Source organism: Pleurodeles waltl, chromosome 4_2 (genome assembly GCF_031143425.1).
Source record: "Pleurodeles waltl isolate 20211129_DDA chromosome 4_2, aPleWal1.hap1.20221129, whole genome shotgun sequence".
In the NCBI taxonomy this organism is placed as follows: domain Eukaryota; kingdom Metazoa; phylum Chordata; class Amphibia; order Caudata; family Salamandridae; genus Pleurodeles; species Pleurodeles waltl.
The window spans coordinates 929,415,845-929,434,936 of record NC_090443.1 but is presented as its reverse complement, the minus strand read 5'-3'; the positions used below and the strand labels follow the sequence as shown (position 1 = coordinate 929,434,936).

Sequence of the window (19,092 nt, the reverse complement as noted above, 5' to 3'; positions counted from 1 at the left end):
GCACTAGGCATGTGGCTAAGTATATGGTTACACTGCATTAATTTCTCCTGTATTTTCTTCATGGGGTTATCCCCTCTTGGGGCTATGATATGGTTAAATGACCATGTTTCTTGCAAATGAAACTTTTGTTATGGTGCTCTCTAGGGGCTGTTTTGACCATTCCAGTCTAATGCCAAAAGTTTATTTCTGATCAAGGTTTATATGATGATTGTATGTGTTTTAATAATCTCTCTTTATTACAGTTATGACCATAAATCAGGCCAACTTAACATCCATATTACACTATGACTGTTTGAACACTCTTGATATGTTTGGGTGACCCTTCTAGTTTATTTCTCTCGTTATTCCTCTGTGGCTGTCTTGTGTCTTTTTTGGGAGAATTGTGTTAGCCAGCCAGCGACTCTGATGGTGAGGTGATGAAAGTAGTATTTGATTTAAATTAGGATGTTAAGTGTCAGCATTTTCATTTTTTGCTGCAGATAGAGGAAGAAGGTACATGGATGTGCTTTATTTATATGCAGGGCCACTGGAATTATATGGCTGTCAGGATTTTAATCTGTGACATTCTCGTTCTGTGAAGACCTTTGCAGTGGGTACATTACCAACCAACTTGAGTAGAGCTTAACACTAGGCAATAGCACATACAGAAGTCACCAACCAAGCACATAGGTAAGATGGCGAAAGGTGTTGTCTCCAAAATAGTTGAAAAGGATTCATGACTCCAGACTCAAGCACTTCACTGCCTCAAGCTTGATTGCAAAAAACATCTAGCCTTTGGATGTAAATTGGGCCTCTTCAAATTGAGTTCAGTTAGTGGAAACAGCCATTTTCCTAACCCTGTAGCGCAAAGAGGTTAACCCAATGGTGCCATAGTGAGAGGAGCAGTGTATCATAGGGCACAAAAGTAAAGCAAACTCCATCACTTTCTGCTCTCAGCATGAACTGGTGTCATGGCTTTGATGACTGCCCCTTACAGCTACTGCGACCTTGCAGATACCACTTCTGGAAGCGCTGTCTAAAACAGTGCTTGAATAGGAGGAGACCCCACATTGAATACCCCCCACAGTCGCTCTCACAGGTGCAGAGTGCTTCCGCATCACCCTCTGGACTCCTGTGTATAATTATCCACGCATTGGCTGTCACAGTCCAGTAATGTTTTACCTGCTCTCTGCTCTTTCAAACCCAGGCTTTATGTAACTACTCCAATAAGTTCCCATGCATCATTTGATGTAAATTCTATGCATTATTTCTGATTGCTGTGGTTACCAAGTACATGGAAAATCAGTGTCAAGAAAATATCTTTCTTATCCTATCAAGTGGCCTTTTTCTCATCACTGCTTCTACTGGTATTCCTCTCAGTGCTTTACCACATCTCCCTGTGTCTATAGGCATATACGTGTGTTTGTTTATATGGGTACACACCCCAAGGACTACATCTCAAAGTCAATCCTGGACAGTAACAGTAAAGACTCTATGGGCAGGAGACATTTTAAACAGGAGAACTGTTGTTTCACAAACTGTGGACAACAAGACCACTGTTTGTACTTATGCAACTCAAATGTGTTGTTGAGACTGAAGTCTTTTTTTCTATAAGACAACAAAGAAAGACTATAAATAGACGCTACGACGAGCCCAGATTTGTCGCTGGCACAACATTAATAGGTTATTTCAATATATCTTGCAAAGGGCCATGGTGCAAAGACCCTCATACAATTGAAATAGTGTACATCAAGTGTTTTTTTTACATAATTGCATAGCACATTTTGTTTACATTAAAATATTTGAAATTTAAGGTCCCGGCATTTAAGTGAAGCTAGCCTGACTATGGGCTAAAGTAGCTCACAGGCCTAATGTATCCTGAATAAAGACCTCAGTGGCAGCAAGGATTAAATGTTTGATTCCCAGAGGGTCTAGCTTGGCCTTTCACCATCCAGGGTGATGCCACCTGAGCCTTTGAATGATATATCACAGCATCACTGCATGGAAGAGACCGGCCGTCACTGAACTAACACACTGAGCCCAGACCACCACTGTCCCAGTTAGTGAGAAATATCAGAACCCAGCGGAAGGGGCACCACAGCTTCAGGTGATGCCATACAGAAAGCAGAAGTGTGCAAAACAAACAGTGGGAAGATAATATATGTGTTTCATCTTGCATCTGTCTCTTGGTCCTTTCCTTGTCCTTGATTCATGTCTTGTCATGGTTTTGTGTGTGATGCCATGTAGTTCCTCAGGATTTTGTATGTCAGCTGGAAACAGGAGAAGCTACTCCGGGAATGAGGTGGGACAATGCCACATGTATGACTGATCACCTACCTCTGTTCTGATTTACATGGTAATAAATGCTTCAGCATGTGTATTTGTCTGTTTTATGTGCTGTGCATCTGTGTCTTCTCTTCAGATCACCTAATATCAGGGCAACTGGTATTATGCAGCAAATGGCGGGCAAAAGGCAGAGGTGCCTGAATTATATGGCTAGAAAGTACACATTATGCTGCTTAATGCTGCACATTCTTTGCACATTATTACAATATGAGCAAAGATTTCTCCTTATTAGTACCAGTTTTATGCATGTCAGCAAATAAAATGTTCCCAGATGACCTCTGCAAAGGATCTGCCTCTCTGCAGAATATGCCAGTCACAGAACTGCATAATTCCAGTAGCCCTTCCTCTTACTAACATGCGCCAAGAGGAAACACTGCATGCTTAATGTGGGCTACATAAATGATTGTTTTATTTTTATTATTATTGTTATTGCATTAGTTGTGTGATGGGGTTAGGAAGAGGAATACATCTTTACGACAGCACTATGTATACATGATGCACTCTGGGTTTCCAAGACAGGAGTTAATATTTTCGCCAAAGTAAAACATGATTGTTATTATTGACTTGTGAGGCAGTGAGAATTTGTGGCTGGTGCAACATCTATTTATGTTTCACAAATTTGGATACATCCACTCTCAGTATCAACACAACATTGATCTGGTCCAGAGCAGTGGTTCACAACATCTTCAATACACACAAATATTCCTATCACGTGACCAGACTATTTCTGGACTTCTTCTTTGACTTTAAGAGAGGTCAGAGCTGAGTCACTGCCTGAGAGGGACATGACTGTCCTAGCTTATTCTCATTGTGTGTGCTACGACTATACACAAGAAGTACACTAGTGCTGTATGTTTTATATTTGTTACATTTGGGAATGCAGAAGTTCCCCTCCAGAGGGTATATGGTCTAACCAAGCCATTGAATGACTTGGCCAAATTAATTCTCACATGGTTTATGCCAGCCTGTAATGGCACAGACAAGCTAAAAATGATGAAGAGGAATATGCCTCACCTTGTCTCAGAGTATTGTATTCAATATGAGTTCACATACAGCTACTTGCCAGCTGGACAGGGTCTGTGTGATTTCTGAGTTACGGCTGTTCCACAAAACCAAACTGTGTCAAAACTGGAAAGGGGACCAAGTATCAGTGTGATATAACACAAGGCACCAATACTGCAGTATCTAGTGCGACGACAGTGACATGGACAGTGCCCACCCTTGACTGGATCAATGTCCACATCCAGGTTTACAGGTATATTTTGAATGCAAACCTTTTCCCAACATCTAATTGGGCACCATGAGATTTAATTGTCAAATGATTTCCTGGGAAGCAGGAAGTTGGGCTTATGTGCCCTATAACAATCATTGTCTGATTCACAGTCATTTGCCTGTATAGGTTCAACTTACTTGTGTAAATGGCTTGATTCACAAAAGTGAAATATGAACTTGAGCTTGTAACTTAATTTACACACACATAATATAACACCTGTATTATGTAACATTAGGTTGGAATAAATCTGCTCTCATGGGTGTGGAGTGTGCATTCCACAGTGGGGATGCCATAGAGAGTTTGTGCACACTGACAAATGTATGAATTGGTAACTACTCACAAACATTCTCAGCCTGGAAATGTTTAGAGACTTAGGCCCTCATTACGAGGCTGATGGTCATGAGACCACCAGCCTCGCTGTGGCAGTCCTTCTGCCGCGGAGCCGGCGGTAAGGACCACCACATTAAGAGTTGTGGGGCTTGGCAGACGCCAAGCCTCCATAACCCTGCCTGATCTGCCGGTGCGGTCGTGCCGCCGTGGCTGGCTTTGAGCACCTCCAACCCAGCGGCAAGCTCAGCCTGTTGGCCAGATTACAAGGCTGCAAACCGCCAGGCTTTCCATAGCGGTCACCCCGCCACGAAAACCCTCACAGTCATGCTCCTGGCGACACAAATCTTCATTTCTCTTGCCGGCACACACATGCACACATGTCCCCACATATCCCCCCCACCCGTACACACACTCACAAATACCCCCCTTCACACCTGCATGCACTCACATACACACCCATTCAGCATACGCATACATGCACTCAGACACTCACACTCACACACACAGACACCCCCACTCACTCAGATTCATCAACACGGACACCCCCACTCACTCACATTCATCCACAAAGACACCCCCATACACGCGCACATACACGCACACACACATTCACATTCATTTGCATGCACGCACACATTCACCACCCCCCTCCGCAGAAATGCACACACGCACCCACACACACAGGCACTCTCTCCCACTTCCCCCCCTTTCGGACACCCACTTACCTTCTCTGTCAAGGAGGCCAGCCGGGAGAGGATTGGTCCTGGCTGTCTAGCATCGCCAGCAGCGCCACGCCATCCGGACTCTGCCAAGCCGTATTACGGCTCGTATTACGGCTCGTAATACGGCAGACGGAGTCCTGCTGCTGTGGCGCTGATGGCAATGCACCCGCCTCTGCACCGCCGACCGGCAGCATAACTGCTGGTGACTTTGTACCTCAAAGATGGCGGACGGCTGCCAGCACTCGTAGTAAAGTGGTCGGCAGACCGCCAGCACTGGCGGTCTTGTTGCGGGTTTGGCTTTGGCGGGCAAGCAAATTGACCACCAAAGTCAAGATGAGGGCCTTACTGTTGTTACAGACAGTAGTAAATAATGTCTCAGTTACAGAATCATTAAAAAAATATTAAATAGATCCATTTGTTTAGACATACAATTGTATTTTTAAACAAACTCATGTATTTAACTCTGGGCTGTCTGTCCCTGGGTGCCTGCCCCGCCTAGCTTTGAAGTAGGAAATGGAAGCTAGGCAGTAAATCAACTTTTCTGCACTGTGAAGCATGACGCAGAGCTTAGCTTTCTCAAGCCCTTCATTTCCATTGTGGTCTACAGTGGTATCCACTATAGGCCAGAGACGTTTTTAACTTCATGGTTTCTGGTGTTGGAGTCTTCATCCCTGTGTGAGGGCAGGCCTCTGTCATTCACAGGCATCAATCCCACCCTCCCCCATTTATCACGCATTAGGAGTGAATGCAAGCACGTCTGGTTTAGTGCCTTGTCCTCACTAATGGTAAGTGTTATAATGCTAATCTTGGGTTATTTATATTGTGCTGTGACCCCTTGTCACCGGAACCGCCCCCATTTTAACACCCCTGTCCCTGGCTGCAGATCGATGGCCCCTTCAGAAGTGGATGGCTATATTTGTTCCTCCGCTAAGTTGTTCCAAAAGATGAGCAGGGTTCTGATTTCCCCTGCAAAGTTTATCCACATATCCGAGTCAAGCTCAAAGCAAGAAATATGTGCTTGCAGTAAAGGCATTTATCTGCTGTATAGGTTAAAACTGGCCCTATCTTCATGCCATTAAAATTAATAGCAAAAACATGGATTGATTTGCGGACAATAAATGTTAAAAATGTTAACGTAACTTGTGTCAGCGATTTCATTCCTCTCTTTTTTCTCTTGGAAAATGTTGCATTTGCCAAGATAGTTAGCGGTTTTGTCATGCTCTTTTTCTGTAGTTCTTTTCGTGCATTTTAATACTCTTGCATAGTGCATATTTTGACTTGTGCCAGGTGTTTATGAGGGGCTTTGATTGAGAATTTTGCGGCTGAAGGCAAAGCAAAGTGCCCGTGTTGATGCCTCTGCAGAGCATTCAGAACAATGGTCATGTATTCCAGCTACAGTTGAAATTCAGTGTAAATGTGTGTGAAGGTTGTGCAAAGGGGTCAAAATATTTAGAAGGCAAAAGCAAAAGGAAATAAAGTTCTCAAATCTATATGAGTGCAGTGTATGTTTAAAATGGTAACATGAGGGAGATGCGAGGAGGTGCATTCAGGCAACAGTGAAAAGAGGGTGCTGAAAAGGAAAGAGAGGAGATCGAAAACGTGTGGATGGATGGGATGTGCAGAGAAAAAGGGCTTACATATCTAACAGAAAGCTCACATAATTGGAGGCCCTACCCCTTCCACAGGCCTGAATAATATTTAATTCATAGTCTCACAATTTCAGAATTGAAACATTTCCAATGTTAACTACTTATAAGAAATCATTGTTGTTACTTATTGATCTTAAACAAATAACAACCATTGACAAAGTCAATAGGACTGACAAGTTTTAGGTGTATGTCAGTTCTGTTATATTTTTGGATGCAATAACGTCTCAGAGAGAAACCAAAATACAGGTTGGTGGCACACAGGGAATAACAGAAATGTATTCTACATGTCCCTTTTAGAGAGCCCCTATTTTTTCATCCCACTTAAAGACCTGTCTGCACATATTTCTGTATGACTGATTGCAGCCAGCAGCTGTGGGTGCTTCCTGATGCCCGATTAGAGCATTTTCTTCCAAAGTTGATGCCGCATGCAGGCAAAACACAATGCACAAGCACACACTTTTAAGGGCCTGAAGTTGTCACCTTGTACAATTTGCACATTAAAATAACTGTTGAACCTATTATTGCAGGAAGATATGGGGCAGTTTTTCATGTGTTTTATATTTTAAGGCTATACATTTTCACTGCTTTATAAACCTTGCTTTCTCACTAAATTCATTTGATTTCAAATGCACCATTTGTCCATTTTATTTCATTTTTTTCTTGGGAGGACCCACCCTGAACCACACGTATGTCCATTAGGCTTGCTCGCTTCACTCGCTACATAAAAGTCATACCCAACTTTTACACCCTACCACTTTCAAATGTCACCAGCCACCTCTGGGTATACGTTGAGGGTATTAAAACACTTTTTTGCATGTCATTATAGAAGACGCATGTCCATTGAAGGACTGGGAAGGCAGGATCCATGCCAGGCTTCCAGGGTAACCACTGTGTAACTAAGTTCCATATAAATTATTTTTATGTCATTTTTATTATATGGGTATCAAGAAACTCTGGCATGGTTCTGGACCTACGTTGGATTGAAATGCCAATGAACCAGCCATGTATGAGCCTCACTAGCACCACTGGTCTATGCCAAAAAACACTTTATCGTCCAAACACAGGCTTCCCGCTCTACTCTGTGTGATCCAGATGGCAAGGCTAAGACTTCAAACTTTGAGTAGCCACCCCAAAAGAGATAATTCCCACTTCATAGCCATCAGCAAGTACACAAATGTTTGCACCGAAAAGGCCCTGTCAAGGCCCAGGAGATTCAGGTACACATATCTGTTATACAGAGTCCATTCCTGAGCTGAGGGCTGTCATGAGGCTATTAATCCAAGGCAGTGCTCTAAATTAATACAAAGTACCTGCCCTTCTGGTTTTCCATTTAAAACACTGACCTAAGATCACAGATGTCGCACTTCTGGAACCTATCCTGTCTATCACTGAAGCTATGTTTCACCAGTCTGCACACATTTGAAGCCGCCTGTTCAGTTAAGCTGCCTTTTCTGTTATTCTCTTTGTATACAGTCAATGTTTTTTAAAGTTAGGTTGGTATTGCCAGTGTAGAGGAATAACTCCTTTGAAAGTGTAACACACAGAAATATATGGCTGTCCCCTTTTCTTTTCTCTTAACTCTTAACCTCCTCATTCTCTGGGTTAAATGCCACAAAGGTGCCTCTTTGTGGCTTGTTTGGTGCTATACAAGGTTAGGTAAACACACTAGAAGGGTTGCATCTCTGGGGTATCACAGCCAGTCTGTAGGAATGATGCAAAAATACTCCCAAGATGGCAGCCTTGTTGTGTCCTGTCTCCTGCAGCGACATGCCGGGCAGGGTTGCTGTGGCACCTTGCTTACAAAACACATAGGTAAAAGACATTGTCATTCACAACGCCAATAGCTCTAACTGTCACAATTCTGAGACCTATTGCAGTGAAAATGCTTGTTTTTTATTGCTTTGGATTTATTTGCATTTAGACCAGTTGTCTCCCAAGCACAATAGATTCTTAGCTGTTCTATCTTAGCATAATACATAAGTGAGAAAATGCATATATGCATGTAGCATATTTAGTTCATTAAAGTGGGCATAGCCTTAATGTGAGCCCAAACATGTGGCATATGTATTATATATGCAAGCTATGCAAGCATTTTGCATGTATAAGTACATTTTGAAAATGTTTGTTTACCCATCGAATTGTCTGAAAAGCGGCCAGGGAACTGCAATTCTGAATTATATCTAAACCACCACTTATTACACTTTTAGGCATTTACTAACTACTAGAGAATCACATATCTCATGTAATGTGCTTCTCACAACACAAAAATACATTTGTCTTAAGTAGTGATGCACGTTGGTGGAAACGCATCTGTCAATCTAAAAGTTAAAGAATGTAAATAAGAAAGGGTTGAACTCATACCAAAGTATTTTCACAGCTAAATCTTGTATGTATACCTAAATATTTTCATAGCTAAATCTTGTACAACTTCAAACAATAATTTCACGATTTTTGTAACTGTAGGCATACATAATGTAATTATAATTGTATGTTGTATTTATAGAGTGTTTACTACACCTGACAAGGTGTTGAAGCACTTTTCAGTGAGTATCACGCTAACCTGTAAAACTAAGGATTAGTGGTGGATTAGTATCGGGAACTAGAAGCTGTTAATTTGAGACGCGGACATGTAAGTCTGTTAGTTTGATTGAATAGAATAAAGTAGGGATAGAGGAGGGAAGGGTCAGGATAGTGTTATTTTAGAAATCACATTAGGTAGATGAGGTTTGGGATGAGTCAAAGGAGGGGGTAGAGGAGGGTAAAGACTTGGAACGGTTCCTTTGGAGATCATAGCAGTAAAAAGAGGTTCCGGGTGTGTCAAGGAGGGATAGAGAATGGAAGATCTAGAAAAGGGTTAAATGGTAAATCATTGTAGTAGAATGAGGTCAGGGGTAAGTCAGTGAGGGATAGAGGAGGAGGGTAGAGTCAAGAACAGATCTTGCAGAGATCATAGTAATAGAATGAGGTTTGGGATGGGTCAGAGAGTGGAGGTACAGAATATTGTGAGAGAGGTATAAGATGAGACATAGAGTAGAGCATTAGAGGGAGATGATGGTTGAGAATGAGTTGGTGAGCTGTGTTGTTTTTGTAGAGTAGCTTTGTTGTGTAATAGACATGGAGATGTAAACTTGTGAAGAGTGGCATGTTTATTTTGTTTGCTTCTTTTTAGATTGTAAGGTGCATGATTTAGGGGTGGTGGTGGGGCATGTGGGTCGTGTTTAAGGTTCTAAATTGTGCAATGGACGAGAGGCAGGTGAATGAGTGTTAATGTGTTGGGGTGTTTGCAGTAGGTGTTAGAAGATAGAACATTTAGGAGTACAGCTGATTTAGAATCTGTATTATTTGAGAAGCCATGAGGATGGGAATGGGTGTTTCTATTTTTCAATGGAATATTAATGAAGTGTGTGCGTGATATTTTGATGTGCTTGTGTTTGTATGATGTTTTGTTTTTGTGGAGTAGTGAGATGAGCTAGTGATGTAGTGAATTGCTGTGAATGATTTGAATGTAAAGTAATGTTGGTGGCTGGAAATTGAGTGGTAAAGGAAGTAGCAATATGCATTGGATGAGAGCGTATGTGGTGTGTGAAAGGGGATGGAGAGAGTGATTATGAGTGTTAGTGTTAGATTTAGTAGCTGGAAGAGGTAATATGTGTGTGGGGGAGTGGAGTGTAGGGATTGTTTGGTTGTGGGTTTCTGGTAGAAAGAGGAGGATGTTGGTGGTTGATATGAGAGGGGGTTGAGTATAGGTTTGGTGGTGATTTAAAGGGGTCTACTAGGAGTAAATACAAGGTAGAGCTGATGTTTAGTATGACAAGAAAGTGCATGTTTGTAGGGATTAAGGTCAGTGTGGACTTGTGTTGTGTTGATGAAGTGTATATTTGATAATGGTGTAGAACAGAGTGGTGTTTTGTGTGCGAGTGAAGGGGCCATTGTGTGACAGTTGGGGAAGAAGGATGTATAGATGTGCTTTTGGTGGTTATGTTGTGTTTTTTAAGCCATTGAAGTGTGAAAAGGGTTTGTTGATTGTAAGTGAGTAGTGTGCATTTGCTGGGAGTGTGTTGTTATGTTTGTGGATGTGTTAAGGTGGTGGCTGGTTAATGGTAAATAATGATAAAATGGATTTCTGCATTTCTGGCCTAGACCAGATCTGGCCTGAACAGGTCAGACAGAAAACTGACCTTGTCCTCTTCGCCCTTAGCCAGGACGCCCGGAGCCCTAAGATCAATCAAAACCCAAACATTATGCCCCAAGTCAAATGGAAACTCAGGCCCTGGGAACCAATCAGAACCATGGACCTATCAGCCAATCAGAACTCTAAACTTAAGCCCTAGGTCCTATAGAAACCCTTCCGCATGGAGCCAGTCAGATGCAATAACCAGTAATAAACTTATGTGAGGGGCATGTGACCTTCAAAACAAACTGGTGTGCGGGTAGGGCTAGGAGGTGCTCTGGAAGTCAGAATCCCCATGGATACAGACAGGCTCAATCCACACTTTGCAGTTCCTTTTCAATGCTGCAGGTAGGGCCCAAATCTAAAGCCACTAAAAATATTGCTTTTCACGCATGCTTGATACAATTTTCAAACACAATTTAAACCACCAACAAGATTAAGCAGTCTCTATGGGGTATATTTTATATTTTTATCATGTAAAAAGGTGGGGTTAGCGGGCGTGGATTGCCTTCCAGAAACCTTAGCACAGCATAGGGGAAGACCAAGAGAGTAATTTAAACAGTGATAGGTGGAAGAAAACAACAGTTTTAAAAGTACAAGTTAAACGCAAAACAAGCGATAATTTTAAACAGTCATGGGTAAAAGAAAAAGCAATTTTAAAGTTTCCAAGTACACGGCACAGAGACTGTGTTCTTGTCCCCTTCTTTTTCTTTGCTCACTGGACTGTTTAGGACACAGAGAAGCAGGGCTTCAAAGTGGAGGTGACTGCCTTGTGATTCTCTCCACAAACTTGAGGGCCTATGCAGATGTGAAGGGAAGACTCAGCCCGCTTGGAAGTTTGAGGGCCAATCAGTAAAGCACAGGCTGGTGTGCAGGGGAGGCAGGGACGTGCCACTGAAGTCAAATCTCCTTAGATACAGACAGGCTCAGTACATACTTTGTAGTTCCTGTTCAACCATGCAGGTGAGGCCCAAATTTAGGGCCACTAACAATATTGCTTTTCCCTCACTTAAACCAGTCTCTTTTTCTAGCCAAAAACAAGTGGTGCATACACTTTCCAAACACAATTTAAACCACCAAAGAGCTTAAGGCAGTCTCTTTAAGTGCACTTTGGTTAGCCTCTGGGGTATATGTTGCCTTATGCCTGTTAGCATTTTTTAAATTATACACACACAGGGCAAACAAAATGGGTTGAAGTCAGTTTTGTGACTTGATTACCAATGCAAAAAAACAAATGTTATAAAGTGTATACTTTCCACAAGTTCTGCAGGTATGTTCATGCAAATCTAGCAAATTTGGTGTCATTCATAGAATGAATTCAAGCATTGCATACTTTGTGTGTCTACGTCTATGGCTTTGTGAATTGTCCCATAAAAATGTTCCCATTTCGATTACTTTTTATAGAAATATTGTTTTTTTTGGTAAAGTCTATAAGTGAAAGAGAAGTATATATGCTTGAGGGAGACTAACATTTAAACCCTCCACTAAACCCAGTGTAAGTACATTGCAAGGTCATTATTATGAACTTTGCATGAGATAAGCCCTACAGCCTTTTACATCTGTAATCCTGTCTGTTCTTAGTTTTCTACTTCCTGTTGTGCCACATCACAGTATAGATCAAAACAAATATCAGAAGCAAACTGTAGAGATAAAAGTACTTTGTTTAATCAAATTTATTTTGTCTCAATATCATTATTTTGAATTCCTAAGACTAGTTTGGAATTGGTAATATCGTTTTTCAAACTGCTTCTTCTAATTTATTCTTGCCCAGATAAAGTGATCAAAATAAGGAAAGAATCCCTGAAGAATGAGCAGGAGCTAGAGAAGATACAACAAAAAAGGCATCTGGACTTTTTAGATATTCTTCTGTGTTCTCGGGTAAGGTTTAGAGGAATTCCTGGTAGGCTGCATGAATCCAAGTCTTTCATGTTAAGGCATGATATGAATTTAAATTGTTTAGATGCTTTCTCTCTATTTCTCTCTCCTCCCCCCTCAGACCCACTCATAAGAACATCAAAGTGTTACTCCTTTTTCTGTCATGACTTGAAGTAATGGTGCTCAATTTGTTTTTGTAACTCTGCTCAGTGCCCAAGGAATGTTTTCCTGTACTGCTCCATGTCAAAAGAAATGCACCTGTAGTGATTTGCTAGAGAGCGATTAGAAAATAACTTAATAAAATTTTGCAAAGAAGCACTTGAAATCGAACCAGAAATATTTAGTTTAGTGCATAAAACTGTGATATTGGCCTTGACATTTTTACATTAGTGAGTACAAATTTGTTTGAACAAACACACAGAAAATTCCCTGGCTACTGCCAAAACCCGTTACCCACCAATGACACAAAAATCTACTCCAAATCAGGAATATGTGAAAATAAAAGACATATATTTAAATGCCAATGTTTTTATTCTGTATCAGATTATGTTTTGAGGAAAGGATATGTATTCATTTGTATCTGTTGACAACGGTCAGTATTTTAATCTGCCAAATACCAAGTTATTATAAGGAAATTCATGTTTGTCACCTGTGTGTTTCTTGAATGTCACAATATAATTGCCTGAATGTTACAATATAATTGCTGTGTTTCTTGAATGTTACAATATAACTGCAGCCTAAACATAATAATTTGTAAATAGTGCTCATGGCAACTGTTCACTTGTACAACAGTGGAACTGAAGTCCATGAATCCTTGTCAGCATATTTATTCTTAGTGTAAGCAACAAACACACACCTCACATAAATGCTTTCAACATTCTTTAGTTAGGCTGCAGACAAAAATAATTTTGTCCAGACTGTTAATTGGGTCAGTTGCTAGCAAATTTCATCTGAATTTTAGTATTTAGGGGCATATTTATACTCCGTTTGCGCCGGAATTGCGTTGTTTTTTTTGACGCAATTCCGACGCAAAACTAACTCCATATTTATACTTTGGCGTTAGACGCGTGTAGCGCCAAAGTCCATGGAGTTTGCGTCATTTTTTAGCGTGGACACCTACTTTGCGTTAATGATATGCAAGGTAGGCGTTCCCGTCTAAAAAAGTGACTCCGAGGCATGTGCGCCGTATTTACACTCCCGGGCAAAAATGTCGCCCGGGAGTGGGCGGGTAAAAAAAAATGACGTCAGACGCTTTTGCGTCTTTTTTTAGCGCCTGGTCAGGGCAGGCGTTAAGGGACCTGTGGGCTCGGAAGGAGCCCAGAGGTGCCCTACCATGCCCCCAGGGACCCCCCCTGTCACCCTTGCCCACCCCAGGAGGACGCCTAAGGATGGAGGGACCCATCCCAGGGAACATAAGGTAAGTTCAGGTAAGTATTATTATTATTATTTTTTTGTGGCATAGGGGGGCCTGATTTGTGCCCCCCTACATGCCACTATGCCCAATGCCCATGCCCAGGGGACAGAAGTCCCCTGGGCATGGCCATTGGGCAAGGGGGCATGACTCCTGTCTTTGCTAAGACAGGAGTCATTTCAATGGGGGTTGGGAGTCGAAAAAAATGGCGCAAATCGGGTTGAGGCGATAATATTTCCTCAGCCTGACTTGCCCCATTTTTTGGCGCCCAAGCTCCATATTCCCCTACGCCGGCGCTGCCTGGTGTACGTCATTTTTTTTGACGCACACCAGGAAGCGCCGCCGGCTAACGCCGGCTAACGACATTGAATAAATACGGCGCCCGCATGGCGCTTCAGAATGGCGTTAGCCGGCGTTAGATTTTTTGACGCACAACTGCGTTGGCGCAGTTGTGCGTCGAAAAGTATAAATATGGCCCTTAATGTCTATTTGTTGATTTTTCACAAAATCAAAATTAATAGCAGTTTTGAGAAGAAATTAACCTAGTAGCTGTTAGTATTTTGCACTAAAAAACAGGCATAGCTAGTTTTTGAATGTAGAAATAAACACTTTATTTTCATTGTGGATTGGATTTGTGAAAATGTCTGTAAATGGAAAGACATTTTAGTGTTTTGATTGTGTTGTAGTGAAATATTTTAATGAGTTAGAAAAACATTTTCTAGGCTCTACAGTAGTAAAAACGTAGGCATAATTGTGATGGTAGTGATTAGATGAAATTAATTGAACTTTTTATGTTATGAATAAACTTGTGGATTATTCAAGAGACTTGGCTGATCAATGGATTAGTCAAAAGACTTGGATAATTTGGTGTATTTGTTTTTGACTTTGTTGTTGTCTAGTAAAATCATCTGAAACAAATGCCACTTAGTTCCAAAATAGGCATATGTGTTGGTGGTAAATGCTTTCCCTATTGGATGTAATCTCAAAAATAGAATTTTAGACTGATCGCCTGATCGCTTGATTCCTTATCTCGCAACGCTGGAGGTCTCAAATAGAATTGAGAAAGCTTGTTTATAGTACATACACTCATTCACCTGTCATGACTATCATGATAGGGTGGTAGCTGCAATTTGGAACAGTATTGTTTACCTGATTAGAGAAGATTTTGGAACATTGGATACTCACCAGAGGTCTTTCCAAAACCCATCACAATATATACACTATTTAGATTTTGCTCTATTCCATAAAAATCAAATGTTTCTAGATAGTTCACTTTGTATCTAGGCTTTTGATATCATTATCCATTTATAAAGCATTTGTTATTGCTGCTGGCAGAAAAAAACAAACACCAGAACTTGTGTTGTGCATGTCCTGTTTTTGTTTAGGTAAAAGGAGAAATTCATTTAAATTAATCCAAAATTCGGTACCTTTGTCCAGGATCTTTGCTTTGTCTTGTTTCTGATGACCTCACATATATATGTATGTCAAAATTAAACCTATTGTGATTACATGTATAACATTGGCTGTCACCTTATCTACTAGGATGAAAATGGAGATCCATTATCGGATGCAGAAATTCGTGCTGAAGTGGACACTTTTATGTTTGAAGGGCATGACACAACAGCCAGTGGGATCTCCTGGATCTTATACTGCATGGGAAAGTACCCAGAACACCAGAAGAAATGTAGAGAAGAGATCAAAGAAATTCTGGGAGATCGAGACGTCGTGCAATGGTGAGATATTCCATATTTTGCCTTGAAACAATCTATGAAATATGATTTCTTAGATCATATAATGAGATTCAAGAAATTGTGTTGCCAAAACTGTCAAATAACATGAACATTTTATATATTCTTGGTGGAAATGGTTTCAGAGAATACTGAATCAAATAGTAAGATTTTGAATGCTTGGAAAGTGTTGTTTCCTTTTTCTAAATGACATTCATTTGTTTGAGCTTTGTATGTGATAATGAAGCTGAATTGAAACAGTGCAAGCCTGGCTGGAGGGCTGCACAGTGCTAAACAGTAGGCGCAGCCTAAGGTGCAAATTATCATCATTTACAGACAGGCAGGTTAAACCTAGAAGCCTTTTATTAGGGAGATGGTGTTCATTGAAAAGATGCGTCTTTATGTTCATTATGCAGAAAGGTAGGAGTGGTTCAGGTGTTTGTGGGTATGCTGTTCCAAATGCTAGATGCTTAAAACAATAAGGTCTACTTTCTTGTTTTTTCCTTCTTGTACTTAATATTCTCCAGTCTGGTGATGTTTACGATCCTGCTTTGGTGCTGACCTCTTCATTGTTAGATGTATGAAGTGTTCTTGGAAATAATTACAGCTGATATTGCTATTGTGGCATTTTTTACACTAAATACATTAATATCATTATGCATTTAATTTAAGGATTTGGGTCTGTTGCAGTATTAACAGCGTGGTTGAATATTTGGAAAATACAATGTCTTTGATTTGATGCCCAAAACTTAGTTTTCTGGTGAAATAGTACCTACAAAATAATTTGGGCTAGAGAAAAATGAGTCTGAAGGAAGGATCATAAAGCAAACATTTGCATTGTCTAGTCATGTAAATTCAAGTAAAAGTACACTGTTAGAGCACAAAAAGGGGGGATACATGTATAAAAAATTAGAGACAAGAAGGTATAATATATGAAGTTGTGGATTATTCCCTAATCCATTTTCCAGTTCATTCAGATGGGGAACTTTATTGACGATGATATAGGTGCAGGGTGGCCTGTAAGTAAATCATGAGATTACTCAACAAGATAGTCTTGCAAATGCAGCATGATCACCTGACATGTGATGCACTGTGCCATGAACATTCCATGAAACATGGCAAATATTTCCTAATTCCACAACAGACCAGCTTGCCACTAAGGAATTTGATGCAAAAACAACAAGGTGATGGAAGGAATGCTTGAAACAGGGGGATTTAAGGCAGGGAATGTGAGTTTGATATGATTGTAGCATGATGAGTGAAACAACGTTTCAAATTGCAATCAGTATTTCTGACCCATCATGAAATACCATTTTGCCCTTCAGTGCAATAGATACAAGTTTATATCATGTTATTACTGTCACCCTAACATGCTTAGTTACCAAGCAGGCTAATGCATTTACACCAGGCATTAATCAATTCCAGTTGAGTTACACAACAGCCCATTTACTATAGTGCTTCTCTGACACCTTCTGAGTCCCCCGACAGAAACACCAACTCAAAATTCTGTATCATACCCCTTGTGGCCAGTTCCAGAGGCAACTGTAACACTGTGTTCTGAGTTTTTAAGTTTGTAATTGAAAATAATGTTCTAAAGCAGTTTTTTCTACATACAAAAGTCACACATTTTCCCCATTACCTTCCTCTTTTCCCCATGAATAATTCTCCAGGTTATAAAATACTTATCAGCCGACTCGGAATGAAAGTCTCTGCATCCAACATTTGTCAGAGTGTTGGTAGGAGCACTGTTTTCAGCATGGATGCTAACAATGCAATAACCTCAGGTTTATATGAACACAGAAAACGAGTTGACTCTTAAAGGCTTTGAGTCCGTAATCTTCCTTTTTTTACTTTGTTTTTAACTACTGTTAGGTCATACCAATAGCGCTGAAAACCCACTGAGAAAATGTGTTTATTTCTATCTCTTATAATATCCCTCAAAATACCTCATAAGAGAAAATCTGCACAGCATATCTGGAATTGCTTTCATAATATGGAAAAGCATAAAACAATTAGTGAATGAGATCAGGTTTGGACCTAAATAAATATTAAATGAAAGAATATTCAGTAGCATTGAACTCCTTATCTATCAAAAAGGTAACTGCTAGTCAAAGATGATGGAGATCATGTGTGATAACAAGGAATTTTACTGATAAAATAGACAGGCTCACTGTGCACTCTCTGTGCTATCTTCAACCAAATTTGACCTTGTGGTATGTGTTACAATATATGACTCCTACTATAAGTCATGAAGCAATGTTTTACAAAAGTGAAGACCATGACAGCAATAGGGTCCGTGTAAATACCCAACCCACTCGCATTTCACAATTCAGTTTCAGCCATAGTATTTGAGCATTGCACATTAGTTTGGTTTACATGCGAAATAATGATATTAATATCTTACAGATATAGGATCTTTTGCAGTGTATATAGACTATAAAATCTCAAACATTGTCTTTTAACTGACCTGAAGAATACTGGCAGTTCACTAGCAGTAACCCAGGCAGTCGAGACAGGTTTAGGTTAGAGCAATTGCAAAGCAAGCAAAAAGCATCAAGAAAGTGTAAACTGTATGATTGTTCTTGATTTTGCATTCATAAAGATCTATATTTCACTCTTTGCATGATTCAGCTTCAACCAGTTTTGTTTCTGTCATCCGTCAATTGCATGAAGAGAGTTAGTCAAAGAATATTTGAATTCTCTTCTGGTCTAGTTTCAGACGAATCTGAGGGTCCTTCGTATATGAATGAACTGAAAATCTAACACTGATAACAGAAATGAGTGTAGGAAGAAGTAAAAAGTAGAAGAATATATTTCCAGTAGATGACCTCTATTTAACCCCATTAGACAAGGTGTGGCCTAAGATTTAAGACCAATAACTTGATGGATGTTAGTCTCCAAGGCACATCTGTCTCAGCTTACTAATTAATAAGGTATGGTCAACAGTGTTTATGACTGTCAATGGCAATTTATGGATTGAGGTGCTGGGGCTGTGCCTAGCATCTTCAATTTGCAGCCTGGTTAAATTTTTCATCAGAGATTTTCACCCTGACACAATCCACAAATGTCCCAAAGTTTATTAAAGTGTAAGCCATTGCCTTCTAATAGCATTATGCACAAATTACATCCCCAGTATCCCAACGGAATCCAAGTACAGATACACATTAGGAAAAAGGGATTCCAAAGTTCAATCACGTCTAATATTTTCACCTATTTTGCATTGAAATAAATGAAAGTCACTTTTTACAAGCCTCTAGTTAGCTACCTAGTCTTGAGGCTCACCTCATCAGTCGCTTGTAGAACCACATATTATGCACTAGGAAAAATTTCCAAAGGCACAGTCAGACATGCAATAGGCAAAGTCCTTTGACCAAATCATAATCCAAAGCACTGTTGATATTTGGATTGGTGAATACTATAAATGATTAAGTCATCATCAGCACTCAGATTTTTTCCATTACATAGGATGAATATAAATTAATTTTGGCAACCACATTTGATTTCTTTTGAAAGTAAGATAATTATATTCCATTACAGTTAATGCATTCAAATATTCAATGCCTTACACATGTAATTTATTTTAATGAACATGTAATTGTCATGAACACT

At 40.2% G+C, this 19,092-nt stretch overlaps 1 protein-coding gene across 1 annotated transcript in view; it reads left to right on the top strand.

Moving 5' to 3' along the window:
- The window catches only part of LOC138293482 (cytochrome P450 4B1-like), a 407,245-nt gene that overhangs the window by 206,554 nt on the left and 181,599 nt on the right, over window positions 1–19,092 (top strand). Inside the window, exons 7-8 of the mRNA XM_069232721.1 lie at window positions 12,242–12,348; window positions 15,299–15,489. Coding sequence (XP_069088822.1) covers window positions 12,242–12,348; window positions 15,299–15,489 — 298 coding nt within the window. The remainder of the gene's footprint in view (window positions 1–12,241; window positions 12,349–15,298; window positions 15,490–19,092) is intronic.